This window comes from Charadrius vociferus, unplaced genomic scaffold (assembly GCF_000708025.1).
Source record: "Charadrius vociferus isolate BGI_N301 unplaced genomic scaffold, ASM70802v2 scaffold321, whole genome shotgun sequence".
Classification (NCBI taxonomy): Eukaryota; Metazoa; Chordata; class Aves; order Charadriiformes; family Charadriidae; genus Charadrius; species Charadrius vociferus.
The window spans coordinates 1,846,571-1,867,411 of record NW_009646934.1 but is presented as its reverse complement, the minus strand read 5'-3'; the positions used below and the strand labels follow the sequence as shown (position 1 = coordinate 1,867,411).

Genomic DNA, 20,841 nt, shown 5'->3' with positions numbered 1-20,841 from the left:
TCAGCAGGTGCCTTTCTCACGGGGACAAAAAGGAAGGATAAATCAGTCTCTGACTCTTATATCTGTTAGGTTCCCATTACCAGAATTTATTATGCGCTTTTGCTTTTCGTTTATGAGCACAGCCTATCATCACTGGGACTTTCAGGATTAAGTTTCATTAATTACACGGGTCACGCTACAGTTTGTTTATTTGCCAGGGAATAGCCGAAATCAAATTATGAAAGAAATCATGATTGGCATAACGTTACTTCAACAGAAGCGTCAGGATTTTGTTTTTCAGTGCAGGTCATAAACAGGTGGTTTAAAATCTGGTCGTATCAAGGTTCATTAGGTTGTTATAAAAGTTTGACCAATTATAAAAATGAGAATAAATTTTGTGACAGCATCTGACAGGCGTTCCCTGACATCACTGGCTGTTTCAACACAAATCCAAACTCTTCCAAAGGCTGAAGAAAAACCTGTGAACTATTTGCATCCCTTAAGAGCATCACCCCAATAACGGACAGTAATAATTAAGAGGAAAGAAACAAACTAGCAAAAGCGTGCCCAGGAGTGAAACTAAGCTGTTCTTGCCTGTGCCGAGCTACCCAAACGCTTTGCCAGGACCAGTGAGACAAACGGAGCTGAAATGGAGGAGGAGGGCAGCTGCTCTCGTGCCACCACGCTGTGTCCCCACCTCCGCTCCGCTCCCCTCCCGGCTCTCCCTCTCTCTCTCATCTCTCCAATCCAGGGTCGAAACACCTTGATAAAAGGAACTTGCTCTCTCCTCCGGAGTACAACTTGTTCTTTTTTTGCCCAACCCCATGGACATCTGACTGAAGTTGTGTGATTTGTATTAAGAAATAGAGGCGACACCCGTTTAACTCGGCAGTCATTAGCGAATCTCTGGCGGTACCCCACGGAAACAGCCCCCGGTAACTCACCCAGGTGGGTACAGCTCTCTGGGGACGCATTCCAGAATTATTTGTAGCATATGGGACCTACAGTGCTTTTCAAAAATTAGCCCACTCATTTTATTCCAAATGAAGATTTCATCTAATTTTGGTGTAAGAACTGCCACTTCAAAAAACACGGAGTGCTAAAAAACATTTGGCATTCTGCAAGGTTTTCTCGGTGGGCTGCGACTGTGTACGTTCCTCCGAGCTAATAAGTTCAGTATGCCATAATCAGACTTTTTTTTAAAAAAAAACCCAACCACCACATGATTGTGGGGGTGGAACCTGTTAGAAATGTCTGTGGTACATTTTACACAATATCTCATGTAGGAAAATAGATTATTAGTAAGTCTCAAGCATTTCTCCCCCCTGAACCCCAGCATCATCTCATCGTATTTACGTACAGTTTAAAGACTGACACAACTTTGGCAAAGGCTAAGTAGATGATGACAAGAAAATAATTAAATTCAGCTTATACCGCACAACTAAATATACCCTCAACAATTCGAAAATAAGGGCTGGTGGAATAACGTCAAATTCAATTTGAAGAATTAGGAAAAGTTTTGATTGTGAAATTAGCACCCAGCAGATTGCTTAATCAGTCGTAGTTACTTCCACGAAAACTGCAACCTACCAACAAGATTTCTTTTTACTATTGGGAATAACTTTGGTGAGAGATCTCCTTTTATAATATCACTGCCTAATAATCGTTCTCCAATGCTAACTTCTGAAAATCACTGATATTTTTAGATCCATCATTAATATAAATTTCCTATCTCTCTCAGCAGTTCTGCCTCTGTTAAACTCTTAACTCTTAGACGGATCATCTATTTTATACTGTACATTGCACAGCAAAAGCCTAGAAAATAAAAATATAAATTCTAATTATTTTTGTGATACAGTTATTCAGCATTTGAATTAGTCTGGATTAGGGAAATAAAAAGATATTCTATATAAATAAAAAGCTTTCAAAGGTATGAACTTTCAAAGCTCGGTGACTGTTAACAAAGAACTAGTTAAACTATGTGCCCGGTGTCTCGGGTGCAGCCTCCATGAAGGGCATGACTAAAGGCTGCGATGGGAGACACAAGCAGCCGCGGCGCTGGAGTCAGGCCCGTGGTGTGGGCAGTCGCCCATCGCGCGTCTCCTGCGAGCAGGGGGTGCACCAGGGAGGATTCGTACGGCCCTTCTCCGCACCGCAGTAGGACCATTCATCTTCCGCACCATTCATCTTCCGCAGATGGACAAACTCAGAGAGTCCATTCCGGGACTGCGTTGTGGGGCAGAGGGGGGGATTACAAGTAGTTATGAAAGTTCCTGAACCTGTTCCTTTGTAATTCAGTTTTAATTTTCTCGAGGATCACTCACTCTAGCTTCAAAGCCCTCTTAGTTTCAATAAAAGCAGCTTGTGCTTTAATTTAGGAAGAGAAGGTACAAAGGTATTCTCAGTGGATGATAAACGCCAACATATTCCAGTACACAATCTCCTTTCATGTACCCGTGAAGCTGCCTCCAAGGACTTAAAGGAAGGCGTTTAGGCGCGCGGTGCCGTGACCACCCCAGTACGGCCAACTCGCAGCAATTAACGCCCGTCTGAAGGAGCGCCGCACCGGCGGCTCAGCGAACGCCGCGCACGGGCACTGCGCAGCGGCGAACCGCCCCCGGGCAGGTGAGGAGCAAATCCGTGCACACAGGCGGCGCCGGCCAACTGGTGATGAACATAAGGTGGAGAGGGTGACATATGGCTGGACTTTATTTATTGAGACGGGCAGGAAAACAGCACTTGGATTCCAAAGTACCCAGTAAGGGGAGAGGAATGTCAAGGGGTGGAAGACGCTGTCCCGGTTTAGGAGCACTTGATGGACCATATACCTCCCTGCCATATACCTCCCTACCACATACATGAACCTCCTTCAGCCGCGGGCTGAGCACGAGCGGAATATATACTCAGTATATACAGAGCCCTTTTTGGTAGATTTCCTTCTTTAATTTCTCTCTCCCATTAAAACGAGACTGATTCTCTTCAAACTGAAACTTCATTATCAATATACTCAAATACCCATATTTCATAATGAGCCATTATAGCTGTGCCCAGTACCATTTAAAAACAATTAAAAGAAACCCAGAAAAGTTCTATGAGGAAATTTTCCCCACAGTTAATTTTTAAGGCTTTGAGGTCAAAACCATAAGCATGAAACTTTTATTTCGCCATAAACTACTTTGGACGCTCTGCAGAGATTCAGAAGTCAGGGTAATCACAAGAAATAAAATTCTTACTTTTGTAATAAAAACACCCTTGCTGTCCTGTACAATTTTTTTTAAAGCACTTGCTGCACCCACTGTGATCTTGTTTATTTTGGCAACCTAGGACTAGCTTTTTGGGAAATGGGAGTAGGAACATCGTATTTTGACAAGTATTTTTGCATTGTAATTGTTTGATAATAAGAACATTACCTACTGTCCCTACCTACTAATGCCTACTGTAAACAAAGTCATCCCGATTAATAATTTTCCTAATCAGAAAACTTAGACATACAAACACATTGAGTTGGTATCTCAATTTGTAAACAGAGGGGCCTTTATATTTTCTTTGTTCAGGGTACACAATGAAAGATTAACAAATTTACTGCATCAGAGCTGTTTTAAGAATCACTTCAAAAAATTTATACAGCTTCTCTTTAAGAGCGCATTTTTGCTAATCTGGCAAGCGGCAAACTGCATCGTGCCAAATCTTCCTGCCTTTGTGTATCCTTTCTGATGAAGTGAGAAGATTTTTGTTTTAATTAAAAAGAAAATATTTGTAGGACAAGATTGCCTATTATCCAAAACTCAGATTAGCAATAAAAAACCCCCAACCTTGGTGGCTATAATATTTATCAATGATGGTTGTTTGCTGCTCAGCTCACTCATGATGTCAAACACAGATAATAGTTGCTTTTCACTGGAAAAACAACCAAATGGTTAAAAGCAAATCAGACATGCCCTGCTGCTGCTGCATTTCATTATCCTTGGAGAAGGACTGCAAAGCTTTCTGCTTAAAATCCCTTTTTAACTAGTTCTACAGTAAGTCTTAATACTATGACTCCCGTTACTGCCTTTTCTTTTCATGAGGGTTGTTTGTTTAGTTGTTTGGGTTTTTTTTTAATTCCCAAGATCAGTAAAGCAACTATCTTCTTTCACTCCGAAACCGGCCCCCTACATGTAACAGACTGCAAGCATCATAAAGCCCAGTGCGACAAGGGAAAAAAAGATACATTTTTTATATATATATATATATATATATATATATTTCAGCGTTACCTGGAACTGAACAGGAAAAGAAATCTAGTCAAGAAGACTAAAGCCTCCGGGACAGCCTAATTATATTAATTTACTCCTGGTTAGGACAGAGCTGTGACACAAGGAAGAAGATCCTTCATATCATTTGTAACACAACTGCAACTATCAACCGGAATAGTGTAATACCCCGGTAAATGTCCGAGCCTCGGGCCAAACCCAAGCCCGCTCCTGTCATACTGTAAGTTATAACTTACAAATGGTAAACTCCCACTGCTCCCCCTGAATACAGATTTTTGAGGGTCAATCTTCCTCCTCCCAACCCTGAAATCATAGAAACCGTAAAAGGAGAAGCATGACAGAGCCGTACAGGACTCATCTTGCCTCTCCGCGAGGTCTGATGAGGGCACAGAAAATATCTACAGCGCTCTTTAGAGAAGTAAAGCCCAAAACAAAAACCTTAATTTCTTATTTTGGTAACCCATTGCAGCAGTTACCCATCATTACACCTAAACCCCTCCACCGCTATGTATTTAATTGCCCCAGGCTCCCCCTGTGATACCTGGTTACAACTTCAGAGACACAGAAAACATTCAGAAGTTCTGCTTTAAAGACCTGTAACATTTTAGTTCTTTTCTAAATTCCTCTCCGGAACAGCTGCAGCAAAAAAAAAAAAAAAAAAAAAAAAAAAAAAAAAAAAAAAAAAAAGGGAATAATGAGTTCTGACATATCCCTGCAGGAAATCCATCGCTTTGTCCCAGAGGCGCACTGTTGGCCGGTACTGAGTTTCTGACCCACTAAAAGAGCTGCTTAATTTTCTTCTGTGCTGGTGCCTTCACTATGAGGTCACGTTGATTTCCACCACCCCCAAGTGCGACTTTTTTTTTTTAAATTTCTTTTATTAAATTGCATTTTAATACATGAAAAAAAAAATTCTGAACTTAAAATATTGTCCTCTAGAGTTCCTGTAAGCCCCCCCCAGTACCAGCTGCGTGTTGTGTAGCCGTACATTATTCCAGTATCCAAGACCCTGGTGAAAATACTCAAGTCCTGCAGCATCCCACACAACCTCACTGTTGTTAAAATTTAGACTGTTTTTTCAAATGTGCTTAAGATAATAAAGCCCCCAAATAATTTCAATATCAAGAGGTTACCGACTTTAAAATCTCTTCCATATATGTCACCTCCACCACCCGTGAGGTCAGTTACCCTGCCAAACGGGATGAGATGGCTTTGCCGTTTCATTTTGCGTAAGCCCACATCTGTATCTCTTCAATCCATGCTCTTCTAGGCGCTTAAACATTAAGAACTCACTGCAATTCTGAGGAGCAAAGTCAGATGTAATCTCCCCTGACTGTACAATCATTTGCTTTCATTTAGATTTTTTTTTTTCACTTTTTATTTCTATTTCTTTATTTTGCTCATAAACCTCCGTTGGCTCCTATGTTATTATAATCTGGAAGGAATAGTGGTGATCCAGAGACGGTGATGTCTGAGTTATTGTGCACTCTATTTTAAGTTTTATAAGCTCGTACTGAAAAAAATAAATACAGTCAAACACTATTTAAATTACTGATTTTTTTTTTTAATATATTTTATATGGCATTGAAATAGGAACATTTTAATAAACCACATGGAGTTTGAAAACACTGTCTGGTCCTTATGTTCCATTAACAAAGAGAACAAAGATTTAACTCCCAATTTTAAAGTATCCTTTTTGAAAGAAACTTGACTAGTTATTCCTTAATATAAAACACATCTTAACAAAGCTAGTTACAGCAGCAGTCAATTCTTGAGGTTGCTCTCACATTTTTATAGTAATTTACTTAAGTTTTAAAGCATTTCATCAATGATTTTTAAAAGTTTTTATGAACATAGAGCAATCTTCCAAAACCAAGTATCTCAACAGGAGATGATGCTTCAGGTGACTGTAGAGCGTAGCAGCAGCTAGTGAGAAATCCAGGAGCTGTTAGAGTGTTCCCAACAGCATCACCGGGGAAGAGCTGGCCACAAAGGGAAGATGAATAATTTCTATTCAAACGAGAGACACTCATTAGAGAGCAACACAATGACTTCCTGAGTTGGTATTCTGCTATGACATCAGAGCTCACACCCCGCCAAGTATTAAGGAAATGTAAAATTTTTTGATTGTGCGAATTCTTATTTCATCCAAAACAGGATATCGCTCCCCAGACACCACTGTTTCACTGCTAGTCAAGGAGCGCCACTTTATTCGCAAGAATTATTTTCCTTTTGGCACAAACACAGACCTTTCAACCTCACATTTCAGCTAGTCTGAGGAGAGCAAAAAGAGGGCGATTTTAAGCTTTTGCCTCCTTCATTAAGGCATTTAATTTCAAAGTAATAAAAATAAGATATCCCCTCTTTTACAGCAAGAGAATACTGTAGCAAATAAAAATGTTACACGGGGAGACAATACTAATACACCACTATTTTTAGCATGATACAGACCACAGGACTTTTATACAACTGAGTAGTCAAAATTTATTAAATACTTAGCTATATGGCATGTAAGAAAGGCTAGGAAATAAGGAAAGCTGTGTGGATATTACAGCCTGAAATCTCTTTCATTGTTTTGACTGTATTTAAATAACTAGAAATTAAAAAATAACTTTTGCTGCAACTGTTAAATGTATTTAGAGAAATTACTAGAATCGTCAGCGGAGCTCTCCCCTTCCTGCAAGGGATTGCTGCAGCCCAAAAACGTTACAGAGAGCTTTGAAAATAACGACATGACAGAAATCCCTCTGTACGCCATTTATTTTTAAAGTAGTTCACTTCTCTCCTTCAAAAGAGCATTATTTTACAGATACACTTCGACCTCGCCCTGCAGCCACAGGCACACATTCAGCTTTCACGGAAGTCAGAACGAAATTTCTAAAAATTATGGGTTTCCCCTCCTTTGGAGTCTTCCTAACGGACTAATAAACCCCACGGCTCAGAAACTCCCTGCAGCCCTGCCGGCGCGGCGCCCGAATGCCCTATCAGCTCGCCTCAAGACAAATCTATAAATAAGCGCTCTCCATCACGTCCCGGACACGCCGGGGCTCCCCAGGGACGTCCGGCAGCACTCACCTGCAGGAGCCGCCGGCAAGAAATGCCCTCCCGTGGCTGCCACCGGCCCTTTCGCTTCTGAGTGGGAAATGTTTTGTACACTGAAACGTTTTGCATTGCAGCCTTGACTGTCGCCCACGGCGCGGCACCTACCTGGAAGTTAAGACTTCGGATTCTCTTTATTAAATAAACCAAATTTAACTGATAATTATTCTAATGGTGTGTTTGTAAGGATCGCCTCATTTTTGCTAAAAGCGCTGCGCAGGATCATTTAAAATTATTATAATATGTAAGATATACTATAATATATAATTATTATAATTTATAATTATTGCTTTAGAAAATTTCATTTTATTAATGATGATATTACTCTTACAATTAATGGAAAGGCTACATCGTGCAAATACACTGGAGAATTTGAGTATGAAAATTAATTGTGCATCTGCGTGACATAATTTAGAAAAGGGCTTTTTAATATTTAAAATTCTGCCAAATATTATGATAAGCTTTATAGCACACTACATTTCAGAGCTTGTACTAACTCGGATAGGAATAAGTTACTGAATTGTCAAAGGGTAGATGCTATAGTCACACATTTCAGCAAATTAAAGTATAACATTCTACAATCCTCTTTGTGTAATAGGACCCACTAATGTAGCACCATTTTAATAAAACATATTTATTTTCTGTTTGCTTTTAATCTTCAAAGTGTTTTTGCGATATCGCTCCTGTGTAAATATTGAAAATGATCATTTGGTAACCCAAATACTAAAATAAGGCATTAGGCTGATTTATTTAATCTCCAAGGCCAAAAAGGCAAATCATGAAATGCAGTCAGCTATACTAAAGACTATTAACAACCTGCCACATAACAGATTCTATAATGATGAAGAGATTCTCAATAAAATTAAGTGGTCTCCCACACAGATGTGTGTTCTCATTTAGGAAGTTTAGGAGAAAAAGCCTGAAGAACCCATGTTTTAAAAAAAATTATCAAGAAGGCTTTCAAGAGTCAAACCATCCACTGTAGATATAGAAGACCTACTCATGAGTGTCGCCACTAAAATTGTCAATCAACGATAACTTTAATTAACAACTTGTATCACAACTGAGCACTAAGAACAAACTAGATTTAATTGTTTTATTCTACTTGTGTTTTAGGACCAACCAAAGCAAATCAGCAACGTATTGCTCGTAGGTATGAACTATATTTAGAAAACGAGTAATTAAACAGATACTCTTTCAATTGTTCAGACTGTCGTTGCTATTAGGGCCCCTTTGATGCTCAACAGGTATTTTGCCATTGATGGCAGCGAAGCCGTGTCTCTCCCGGCCTGGGCGCTGCTCAAACAGTTGCCGACGCACAGGGCAGGACGATCTGGCACTAGCGCCCACCTTGGCTCGTCCCTGGTGGCGGTGACAGTGACCTTTGCTCAGTTTGGTAACCACAGTCGCTTACCTGATACACACATTTTGCCTAACAAACCGGCGGTGAGGGTTTCTAGGAAAAGCAGACAGCACAGTGCGCGGTCAGAGAATCACCTGAAAGCCATCCTGTGGCATGCAAATGGCTCGACTATACCTAAAGTCATCTGGAATGCAACAAAAAGTAGTGGCTGTGGTTACAGGAGATGGGGAGAGAGTAGCTGTTACCACCTGTGTTCTGCATGATAGTTTAGTGATGAGAACACTCACCCAGAGAGGGGAGATCTGGATTTTAGCCCTTCTGTAGCTTAAGGCATTTCAAATCCACTACTCCAAATCCAAAAGACGGCTTTAACTGTTACACTATATAGACAGAACCAATCCCCACGCTTCCCTTCAAAGCGTAAAGAATTCAAGAACTTTCAGAACAGGGAAGGTATGAAGAATAATTCTGGTTTCTTGCTCCTGCCTTCACAATTGTTTTAACAGCAGAATCTCCCTTGATAAAACACACGAAGGAACGCTATGAGCCAAGCCAGACGGCGGACTGGCTTCCCTCCCGCGTTACGGAGAGGCTCTGCGAATGCCCCTAAGCCTCTGCATTGGCTTCCAAGCGAGTGCTCTAACGACTACATTATTGTCAAAAGTCTCTTCCTTTGACTTCTGTCATAAAAATTGACCTCAGCTCAGTTAAGTGACTTTCTTCAAGAAAGCTGTGCTCTGTGCTAAGTGGAAAGAGATGCTTTATGTACAGCCCTGAATAACTGTCAAAAACACGTCGCTGCACTGGCAATTCCTACGCCCCAGTCCCTTTCAACACAGTTAATAAACCTTTGGCAATATCCACGTTCTTTGCACAGGTAATCAATGTAAATGTTCCGTCCTTGAGTGCTGACTCAGAATCATAGAATCACAGAATCATAGAATGGTTTAGCTTGGAAAGCACCTTGAAGACCATCGAGTTCCAACCCCCCTGCCATGGGCAGGGACACCTCCCACTAGACCAGGTTGCCCAAGGCCACGTCCAGCCTGGCCTTGAACACCTCCAGGGATGGGGCCTCAACAACCTCTCTGGGCAACCTGTTCCAGTGCCTCACCGCCCTCAGAGTGAAAAATTTCTTCCTAATGTTTAATCTAATCCGGCCCTCTTCCAGTTTAAAGCCATTCCCCCTCATCCTATCACTCCATGTCCTTGTAAAAAGTCCTTCCCCAGCTCCCCTGTAGGCCTCCTTCTGGAACCTTGCTCCCTGGCTTGATCTATGGAGGTCCTTCAACTCCTGGCGACTGCACCCTCACGTAGCACGGCCCCGAGCGGAGATGCTCTGAACCCCACTGCTGGAGCAAAGCTCTTTTGGGGTGTCATGGCTCTGGAGCAGAAACAAGCAACCAGGAGTGCAGCAGGAGCGGCTGATGAAAGATGAAGGAAATTTGAGACGAGGAGCTAAGTGCAAAAAAGGGAATAGGAAAAAAAAGCAAAGACGGCTGGCGATAGAGATACAAACAAAATAACTGAGCATTTAATGAGTTACCAGACCTGAATATAGAAAAAGATGGAAAGGTGAAAAGAAAGGCTTCATTCCATTTAATGAGTTACCAGACCTGAATATCGAAAAAGATGGAACTTCATTTACAATTATATTGTTAATATAATTCAGTTGATTTTAGCAATGATATTTTGAGTACTGTGAAGCTGCTTCTGCTGTAAGCAGTTGCCAAAGTAGCAGTAATTGCAGGCAAGCGATCCGTGGGGAAAGGCACTGCTCAGGAGCAGCTCATGAGAGGGTCACCTCTCCCTATGCGGGGAGGGGGCAGGGGACATTTAGGAAGAGAAGAGATGGATGTTGAGGACAGCAGTGCTCGTGTCACCAACTTCAGCATGCTGCCACAAGACCATCAGATCTCACTCTTGGCTCAACTCTGTGACCCGTGGAGAAAGACCAACCACAGGTACGACAGAGGTCAGCTAGGACCTGCTTGGCTCTCTGGACGTGACCATATCTGTCAGCTGAACAGGAGAAATTGAATAGGCCGACTACACTCCTAACTTAAGCATTTTTCTTATGGACCTAAATTTAGATTATGTGAAACGTTTGAAAAACAAACTGTTTTAAAAATTCTTCTCAGTTCTTTGACATTTCCCCACATTTAAATTTAAAAATAAGAAAACTTTTTAACATTTCAAATTTTCCAAAAGCCCCTTGTGGCTCTTGCCCATATATTGTTCATCGATCTCGCGGCTAGCATATTAAAACAATTCATGAGAAGCTCATTAAAAACTAGCAAGAAAAGTCTTCTGGTGCATTTCATCAGAGGAGATAATAGCCTACAATCTAGAGCATGAATATGTTATAAGAAACAAAACAGAGCCGTTCAGACAAAGAACACTTGGAATGTATTGTTCCCATAAGCAGATGTTAAATTACTTCACTGTAAAGCGGAATTTATAAAACCCAAAGAAATGTTATTTTTATGTGAACAAACAAGATTAGTTTATTATTTCAGCAGGGCGACACAAAATTCTCGTACATGTGTCTCACCACATCAGCAGATGTGTTAGAAACTGGTTGTTGACCAAAAATGCTACGTCTATATAGAAGTATTGACAGAGCAAGACAGAACGGGTGTATCCTGACTGGTGTACTTGCTCAAGCATGAACATAATTGTTTCAAAACCCTATCGCAGATAAGCCACCTGGCTCTAGATTGAACCGTCACCTCATTGGAGCACCTTGTGTGCAGAGTGGACAAGGACCAGAGTCACCTCTGAAGATACACCTTGAGATAAGACGGATACAAAGAAAGCTCAGAAAAAGCCACAGCCTTTCCTGGGAATCATTAATGTCAAATACATCCAACGTAACGCAAACAAAAACAAAATGCTGACTTCATCCTTGGATAAACACCTCAGGGCTGTCACGTTCTGAGGGATACTGTTCTTGGTCACATGGTCATCGTTACTTTTTTTACCAAAAATAGATCTTACAGTCCATAAATATTCACTTTGGAACTCTTGCAAATGACTGGGACTACAATTATCAATCATAAAGAGCCTATTGATATTGTGTGCAATTGGTTCTCACAGTGTGGTGTAACAACATAAAACTACGTGTAAAAGCAACATACTAAATGTCACTGTACTTACGTCCGTGTCGGGTCCCTTGTCAGCCCCAGGACAAGAGAAGGTAACAAACTCATGGCATCTCTTATGAACCACAAAACAGCAAACTAGGAAGAGAAGGGAAACCAACAGTTAGAATGGCGTAGATTGGGTTTTTTTCTGTTGTAACACATATCATTACAGAGAAAATAAAACTCACAGTCAAATATTTCACCTGTAAGTCAATGAAAGAAAGCGGAGCCTAATGTTAAATACTGACACTCAAGAAAGGCAGACATCAGGTAAACAATATAATAAAAGAGGAGACAAGCATGCACATTTAAAAATAAAAAGACTCTACACAACTATAAATTTTTAAAGTTTAAGACAGCCCATATTGTTAAAATACAGTGTGGGATGAGTGATTCTATGAAGCTACATTTCCTGAATCTAAAACCATATCTGTAACGGCAACTGTCAATGTGCATTCCGGCAAGAGCAGAGAGCAGAAATGAGGGATGTTACGCCGGAAGAGAGCCCATCCTCGGGTCCGAGGTTAGTTCCCCTGCATGCCTTGGTAAAGACATCTACAAAGATCCAATGTCTTTACCAGTTAACTACTTCTGTGAGAAACCAAAGCTCTGAGTGAAGACCGTTGTGGAGAACAAAGTGTTCTCATATCACAGAATGGCAGGAGATAATGGGAAAAGAAAATTAGCTCCTGAATACAATGTGACTCCCATTAAAATTTATGAATGATCTGAAAGAACTTTCTTTCTGAGCTAAGGAAAGCTTATTTTAATTGAATTATGTCACGTGACCGAGGCTATAGGTTGCCACACAGGATAGGTCATACGTGTCCTCCCAAACCACATAAAAAGAACAATTTGCTTGAGTGTGCTTTGAGGCAGTTATTTCAGCTTCTCACCCTCACCACAGGTTCTTTCCTAAGCTTAGTTCAGATATTTCAAAATCGGTCCACATTTCAATTTCAATCTAAATTTGAGATTGAGAAAATCTTGAAATAAACATCAAGCAATGAGTCGGGAGATTATAATGAAATGATCCAAAAGTAATTCACAATTTCTTTACAGATAATACGTTCCCTGAAAAGTTTAAATTTTGCATTTCCAAGACATAAAAACACACTATTTCAAAGGACACTTTTAAAGAATAGAACAGATTTCAACTGACTGGCAATTGCCAACACCGAACTTCCTGAGTATCACTGGAACCCAAATTAAGTTATCTCAATTTTTCTAAACAGCTCATTTCACGAGGCGTCTTTAAACAGTTCTTTCTCCCATTTAAAACGTCTTTGAATTTCTTTCACCTAATGAAGAGAATGCTGAGAAAGATGTTATCAAGTGCACCTTCCTGTCATTGCGGCACACGACGGCGACAGCACCGTAATGCCGGCCTGGCCCCATTTACATCCTTAAGTCATCCGTCCGGCTTTAAAGAAGTCTAATCACCCTTACATCTTTCCCCAGCTATTTTTCATCATCATCCCATGCAGCAATTGTTTCCAACTGTTCTATTTCTGACATGGCATATGTTTATTCTTTGGGCAAATGGAATAAAACGGGCTTTGCTCCACGGATTCCAGATAAGCTCGGCGTTCTGGCTCACCGTACGCTGCCCACTTGGTTGTCTGGTTTGTTAATCAATCTAAATCCCAGAGAATCCCACAATTATCATTTTGATGGTTTGTTTCTACCAACCGAAAGATCACTAAGTGGCAATTACTATTAATATTACTCGCAGCTGAAAAAACGTTTCACTTCCAAATTGTATTTTTGATTCCAAACCCTCCACTCGGGAAGACAATAGCCTGGTTTATGTTTGCAGGAGTAAATCACAGGAAAAAAAATCATCTCGTTAAATCCTTCAGAAAACAAAAAAGTTAACTAATTGCTTTTGTATGCAGCAATCATACAGTTGGAAAGCACAACGCAATAATCGATGCAAAAGATTTGAGAAATATCTCTGGAAAGGCTGCAGAGCTGAGCTGCTTCACCGACTCCTGCCTCTCCAACCCACACCTCGGACGGGCTACTCCAGCTCCGCCTTCATGCAGCACGAGCGTACGTTACAGAAACTCTGCGGATTTGGGCATCTATTGTGGGCAATATTTATGAAATACCATAGTCCCATCCTATTTCTGAGTTGACGGCCCCTCATAGCGTGTTAAGGAATTCATTCAACCAGAGATAATGTCGACCTTGTTTCTAACAGGACAAGTGATAAGCATCGGGATAGATACGTAGGAAAAACAGTGCCACTGCTACAGCCTCGTTTTATGGTTACAAACTTTTGCTCCTAACTTCCGTGAAAATGATGCTAATCACACTACAATGGAAACTCCAATTCAGCTGCCAAGATATGCAAACCAGACAGCATTTGTCCTCTTGGACTTTAAGCTACACTTAAAAAAAAAGTCAATTATTAAGGCTTCAATTACCAATGTTGACTACTGAACTTTTAAAAACCTTTCTGTTCACTCTACTAATAGACCGACCGTTGTGTGCACCTCAGCACCGACAGTTTCAATTCTTTTTCCTTCATTTCCCAATTGTATCTGTAATGGGTTACCTGTCTCTGAAGAACGTGGTTCCTTAGTAAGCAATTCAAAAGCACCAAACCTGCCTCATCTTTTCAGAATACTCAAGTAAGAAGCAAATAGTTTGACAGAAAAATAAACGACGGAATAGCCAATTCTCATGGAATCATAAATCTAATGGCAAAAGGACAAGGGTGAACTAAAATCCCTTGTTAGCAGCCATCATTTCCATATATAGAATTTAAAATCCAAATTTTCATTTTGAAATCCAGCCATTCGAGTGTATTTTAGCATTAGTTTTTAAAGTTTTCTTAATTTCACAAAGCAACACGGAGCTAGAGAATTCATGTAAAAAATTACTTATTTCAGCTAAGTGCAAACAAAATGTTATCTGCTTAAAATAACATGCCATTTTTTAGGAACAGAGATGAAAAATAACCTCTCAAACCTTACTTGTTTTGAAAAGATGTTAATAACTTCACATCACTTATTGCAGCTGTTAAGAAGTCACATTATGTTCAACCCCTTCTCGTAATGAAAGTTGTATTACGCTACTCTGCAGAGACTGCCAGGAAAATTTTGTTGCTTTACATTTTAACGAGAGTATAAGTAGAAGCGAGCTGGCACACATCGTGCACGGTAGCTCGAGAGCAAGCGGTATCTCGAGGCTGACAGTTAAAATTAAGGAGGAAATCATTGAGGTATTTTCACGTTTTGACAGCCTGCTTTGGATCTGTGGGGTATATATACTGTGGTCGTGAGCTCTCATCCTTCCCAGCTCTGGCCTTGCCGGAGATAAACACTCTCAGCATCCCCGGGAGGGCACGGGGAGGAAGGGAGAGACGAAACAGGTCTGGTGTTGCAAAAACCAGACGAGCTGCAGGTTCTCCACTGGCACGCTGCACCTACCGGGCTGATCCCTCGCCCTCCATCCTCCCAGCAAGGCTGGGAAGAGAACACCAAACGGCTCTCATGAAAAACAAGGAAGACTGTGGTAAGGAGCACTCAATGCCTTCTCAACGCAAACAAGTGGAAGATGCACGACATGATTTGTGGGATTTATGGTACATAACGGAGGGCGATTCGTTCTATCTAACTCTTCTCTGTCGGTGCACAGTACTGAGAAAAACATGTTGTTATTAATAATAAATATATATTGTCATCAGTCAGAGTTACAAAGCACTGCCGTAAATTTCAAACTGTTTTCTAAATTATGCGATGTGCGAAGGTTACCGTGATATATTGCCGGGTGAGGGCTATCTGCTAAAAATTACTGTTACTAGTAGCTTTCACATATGACACAGGCTGGTGAGATGGAAATGAAATATTACGATAATAAATAAGAGAAGCAATCTTCTCTATTAGATGATGTATAAGGGAGAAAAGCCATTGTTGAGCCCCAGTGACCCACACATCACTGAGCCTGTGTCTGAAGAGCTCTACAGCCACAAGCATTCCAAAGAACTCGGGGCAAAAATATCACCACAAAAGTAATAAACTTTACAATTTGGAATTATTAGAGAAGTCCAACAGATGCTTTAAAAAATTAAATCACTTCTATACTCCCACTTTTGGAAGAAAAAGAACAGGTTAGACGAGCCGTTCCAATAAACATGAGTATCTGCACTACATGACAGTATTTATTTGTTCAGTAGAACGAACTGAGCTGCAAACCTAAAGAGTGCAGAGAATGCATTTCTAAGAGAGTCTAACCGAACTGCCCTTTATCGTCTATAGAGAAATCAGTAAGGTTTTTTCAAGTCACCTTTGACTCATTTTTTTAATGGTCAAGACTATTCTCCCAACTCAAATGATAAATTTATAAAATCCTGACCACCATAAAAATCATGTATTATCATCCAATCTAAACAAACCGTAAAGCTGTGGCTCCACTGTTATGACATAATTAGTTGATCAACAACAACAGGTATACGTGCTCTTGCCTACATAATTAGTTTCTGGGTTTCAGGTATTGATTCTTCCAAAGGAAGGGGCAGGAGAGGGCTGATGGGCAGCAGCAGGGAGATGTCTCTGCGTACACGCAGCATTTGTTGTTGGGTTTCTGCTTTGGGGTTTTGAACAAGAATTGATTCTGCGTTGGCTTAAGGAGTTACAACAGAAGTATAACAAGCATGAAATCGCTCTCTGCATCACTCTCGGAGTACACTTAAAGTACCTTAAAGAGAACTTTAAGGGCCCCTACAGTAGCCGGGAGCACTGCAGGACTTTCCCGTCGCTGTTGCACATGTTTTGCATTTTCAGTGAGGCCACAGAATTCCCTCCAGGGGCCCATATTAGCGCTGACTTGGGTTTTCTGCACCACACCGAGCAATGAATGAGTTTGTCACATGGCATGCATTAGCTCTAGCTAAGATTAAATACAGCAATTACATTAAACGGAAATAGGGTACTACTTCAAAATAGACAAACTATTTAAATACCAACTACATTTGTTACTTAAATAAGCAGTACTGTTTAAATAAATTTACTAGGAATAGATTAAACTCAGGAACAGGGAATATTTCCAGAGGAAGAAGAGTAACAATTAAGAAATGGGATTTAGCAATACTTGCCTTTCTCCTTTTCTGAATATATTACAACTTGTAAAAGAATAATGAAAATCTCTTTTATATTAAATGTAAGAGAGGCCATAGGTTATAAAACAAACACACGTCAGAAGTGCTACTTTTGAATGTTACTGGCATACTGAATCCATGGGGAATTTTTAAAATCACATTACCCTAACTTTTTCAACATATATAATTTATAACACATCAGCTGCTTTTTTTGCCAATGTTTCACCCCATCAAGAAGAGAGTGCCAACCCATGAGAGTACCCAGGCTAACACCTACAACTGCTCTATGCAATCTTTCCACTTGCCATTTACAACACCTTTCTCCCTAAAACGGCCCACAGCCCAGCGAGAGACAGCCTGTGCCGGGATAACAGAGTTAATAAGAAACGCAACCGTCTCTCCCCATCACCTTAACCTGTTACTAAGATTCTTAAGGCTCTTTTGTAACACCATGAGGTCACACAGCATCTTCCCAACACTAATCTTATCAGCGCTTATGAATCCTTAAAGGGAGGGTGCCAGGGGGATGGGGACAGTCTGTTTCAGTGGTGCCCAGTGACAGGACAAGAGGGAACGGGCACAAACGTGACCATCGGCAGTTCCATCTCCACCTGAGGAGGGCCTTCTCTGCTGGGAGGGCGGCAGAGCCGTGGCACAGCCTGCCCAGAGAGGTGGGGGAGTCTCCCCTTCTGGAGCCATCCCAAACCCGCCTGGACGCCGTCCTGTGCCACTGCTGGAGGTGCCCCTGCTCTCGTGGGGGTGGCACTGGGGGAACTCCAGAGGGACCTTCCAGCCCTCACCACTCTGGGATTCTGTGTAATGTGCATGGTGCCACACATTACTTGCTTCGTGGATTATCTCCGTTTTCATCACAGATTCTGCAAACCTCAAACTACCTTCTCAAAGCGGCATCAAAACCCTACCTTGAAGCCAAAGTACAGAGATTACATGAAATCAATACTGATAAATTAGGGCTGCTTCCTACTTCTAAGCTCTAAGTCCACCAGTCGATATTGGTTTGCGTACCCTCAGGTTCACACACCTGACCTTGGTACACAGATTTTCATTTTCAATCCATCAGGTTCAATCAAGCTAAGTGTGTGTGGGACAGACAGATGCATGACAGAAATGAGATCTCTACTACATATTTTTAAAAATTTACGAGAAAGTAATGGTTAACTGCAACGATATCTTATTTGTGTGAAAGGATTATACAGATCGCCTGGACAGTCTTAACTACTCAGGTCATTAACTCCTTTACACTAAGTATGAACCAGATGGATGTCGCGGGTAAGCTGGCTTTGCAAGATCTCCAACAGCGTGTAAATACAGTCTGTATGCCCGGCAGAGAATGCATATACATTGTCCTGTACCCAAACAACTTCGGCAGACCTGGCAGTACAGCAGGATAAAATTATAACCTGCAGCTATCTATGTACCACATTTTTAAAACAGTTTGGATTTAGTAAAATACCTCACATATATATTCAGATTTGTCTGAATACTATATTCAGAGGCATACTATACCAGATTTATCATTTCTCCCTTTCATTAAAGGGAAATGAATGTACATGATATTGTTTTTTCCCCTAAAACTGCAGTGCAATGTTTGCAAAACCGAGGAAGAGTTTCAAAATATTAGAAGTATTTAATGTAATATAAAGGATCCAACACTGTTTCCATTTACTTGTTAATTATGTATTTTTTAAAAGACAGAAATCACTGTTTCAATGTAAAGTCCTTGCTAAAATTTCACAGAGCTATTAATCTCTCTCCTTTGAGGTGTCCCATTTTATAAATTAATAATAACCCAGAAGCCATCTATCAAAAACGGTGCCGGAATAGCTATTTCAAGAACTTGTAACAGCAAAAAAAGATGACCCCACAATCACAGACTTTTTATATCGCTTCTGTAGCTGGAATTCATTTTAGTTTAAAAATCTGCTGTTCTTAACACATAGTGTGCCAGCACAGGGGCTCTCGGGGTGTCCGCGGTTATCCGCTTTGGAGCTGCGTATGAGCGCGTCAGAGAGGAACTGCACCGCTCTTTCAATTAGAGAACTAACACAGCGTGAAACCCCACAAATGTTTCTTGTGAACACTACTTCTTCAGATTTTTTCAACTAATTCAGCAATGACCCTAATCGCAGAAAAGGGATGTCTTAAAGCATCTGCCTTCCATCTGATGTATCACCTAATGTGAAAACAGAGGGCTGCGGGAGCGAGCGGTACGTGGCGGCACAGTCTGTACGTGTTTCAGGAGTGTACGAAATGATGGGATACAGGATGAAATCCATCTCCCGAATGCAGCTGTTGGGTTTTGTCCTGTTTTGTAATACAGCTGGAATCCTGGATGCCAACAGAGCGCAAAGAGCTTCTGGAAAATCGTGGTAACTGCTTCTACCAATGCTACACGGCACAGCCCCGCTGAATCCCAGTCATGCCATCCAGCGGGAAAACAGAAAGAGGTCCTCCATGAGTGAACCCTCTCTCAAACTAAGGGCAATCGCAACTTTGCTCTTACAAGCCCACTCGCCGTCACACGCCACGTTCTTCCCCTCCCGCCCCCGTCCAGCGAGTGCAGCTCGAGGCAGCTGCCTGCAGCCGCCCCCACGGCCTCACCGTTCGCTGGCGGGAGGCCTATCGCACCGAGGACAGACGGCTGATACACTCAGGCGATTTCTTAATCTTTCATATCACGTTAAATCACCCCCACGGTCCGTTTAACACTGTGCCACACTCCGCGGCCACGACCGCCTCCGCTCTCTGCTGGAGGGACGGAAAACCCATGAAACGCAGGGAAGGGCCTGTACAGCTGTAGGGCCTGAGCGTTTTAGAAATATTTTAGGTAGTACTAATGCTATAGCTTGTTTTTCTTGACACTTCACTTCATAATTTAATGATATCGAGCTACTGGTGGCTGTAAACCAAAACATTTCTTCTTTTAGCATGACTTGTGTGGACACAAACATAACAAGGGCAATGCCAGATCTGGACGCCGAGAGCTGGGCATGAAGTATTTCAGTGTGTTTTTAATTTAAGTCCAGGTTTTCAGCCGTGTTTTGAGAAACCTTGTAACATACTAACAAAATTAATGAACCTCCCTTGCCAGTAAACACAATCCACGTGCTAATTCCATTATTGCCAAAAGACGGTATTTATTTTTCTTCAGGATGGGACGAAGCAAGGCCAGGATGGCACTGGACACGCCGTCTGAGACACGGACGTGTATGGCTGTTAGCCCAAGGACTAAACTACCAGAAAAAAATCTGCTGTGACACCTGTCTGGACACAATACAGTACAGAAGTATACAACTTTAATATAATTTATATAATATATAAATTCATATTCTCTCAGCCTGCAGAAGAGAAGGCTCCAGGGAGACCTTATTGCGGCCTTCGAGTCCCTAAAGGTGCTCCAGGAGACCTGGGGAGGGACTTTCTACAAGGCCATGGAATGATAGGATGAAGGGGAATGGCTTCAAACTGGAAGAAGGGAGATTTAGATGAGATATGAGGAAGAAATGTTTCCCTGTGCGGGTGGTGAGCCCCTGGGGCAGGTTGCCCCAAGAAGCTGTGGCTGCCCCATCCCTGGAGGTGTTCAAGGCCAGGTTGGACGGGGCTTGGAGCAACCTGGGCTGGGGGGAGGTGGCCCTGCCCAGAGCAGGGGGTGGCACTGGATGGTCTTTAAGGTCCCTTCCAACCTCAACCATTCTGTGATTCTACAATTCTATATAAATTTATATCATTTTGATCCACAGAAACACCAGCCCAGACCCACGTCCTTCACTTCAGTCCAATTCCATTTACTCTTTCTCATTTCTTTCAGCATGGGGAAGGACTAAATCAAAAGCTCATTATAAAACTTCTTAAGTCTTGTCACAAAAAACTCGC

General features: G+C 41.5%; 1 protein-coding gene across 1 annotated transcript in view; it reads right to left on the bottom strand.

Annotated features, from left to right (window-relative positions):
• The window catches only part of PRKCA (protein kinase C, alpha), a 133,173-nt gene that overhangs the window by 82,065 nt on the left and 30,267 nt on the right, over positions 1 to 20,841 (bottom strand). Inside the window, exon 2 of the mRNA XM_009894802.1 lies at positions 11,854 to 11,936. Within this exon, the coding sequence (XP_009893104.1) occupies positions 11,854 to 11,936 (83 nt within the window). The remainder of the gene's footprint in view (positions 1 to 11,853; positions 11,937 to 20,841) is intronic.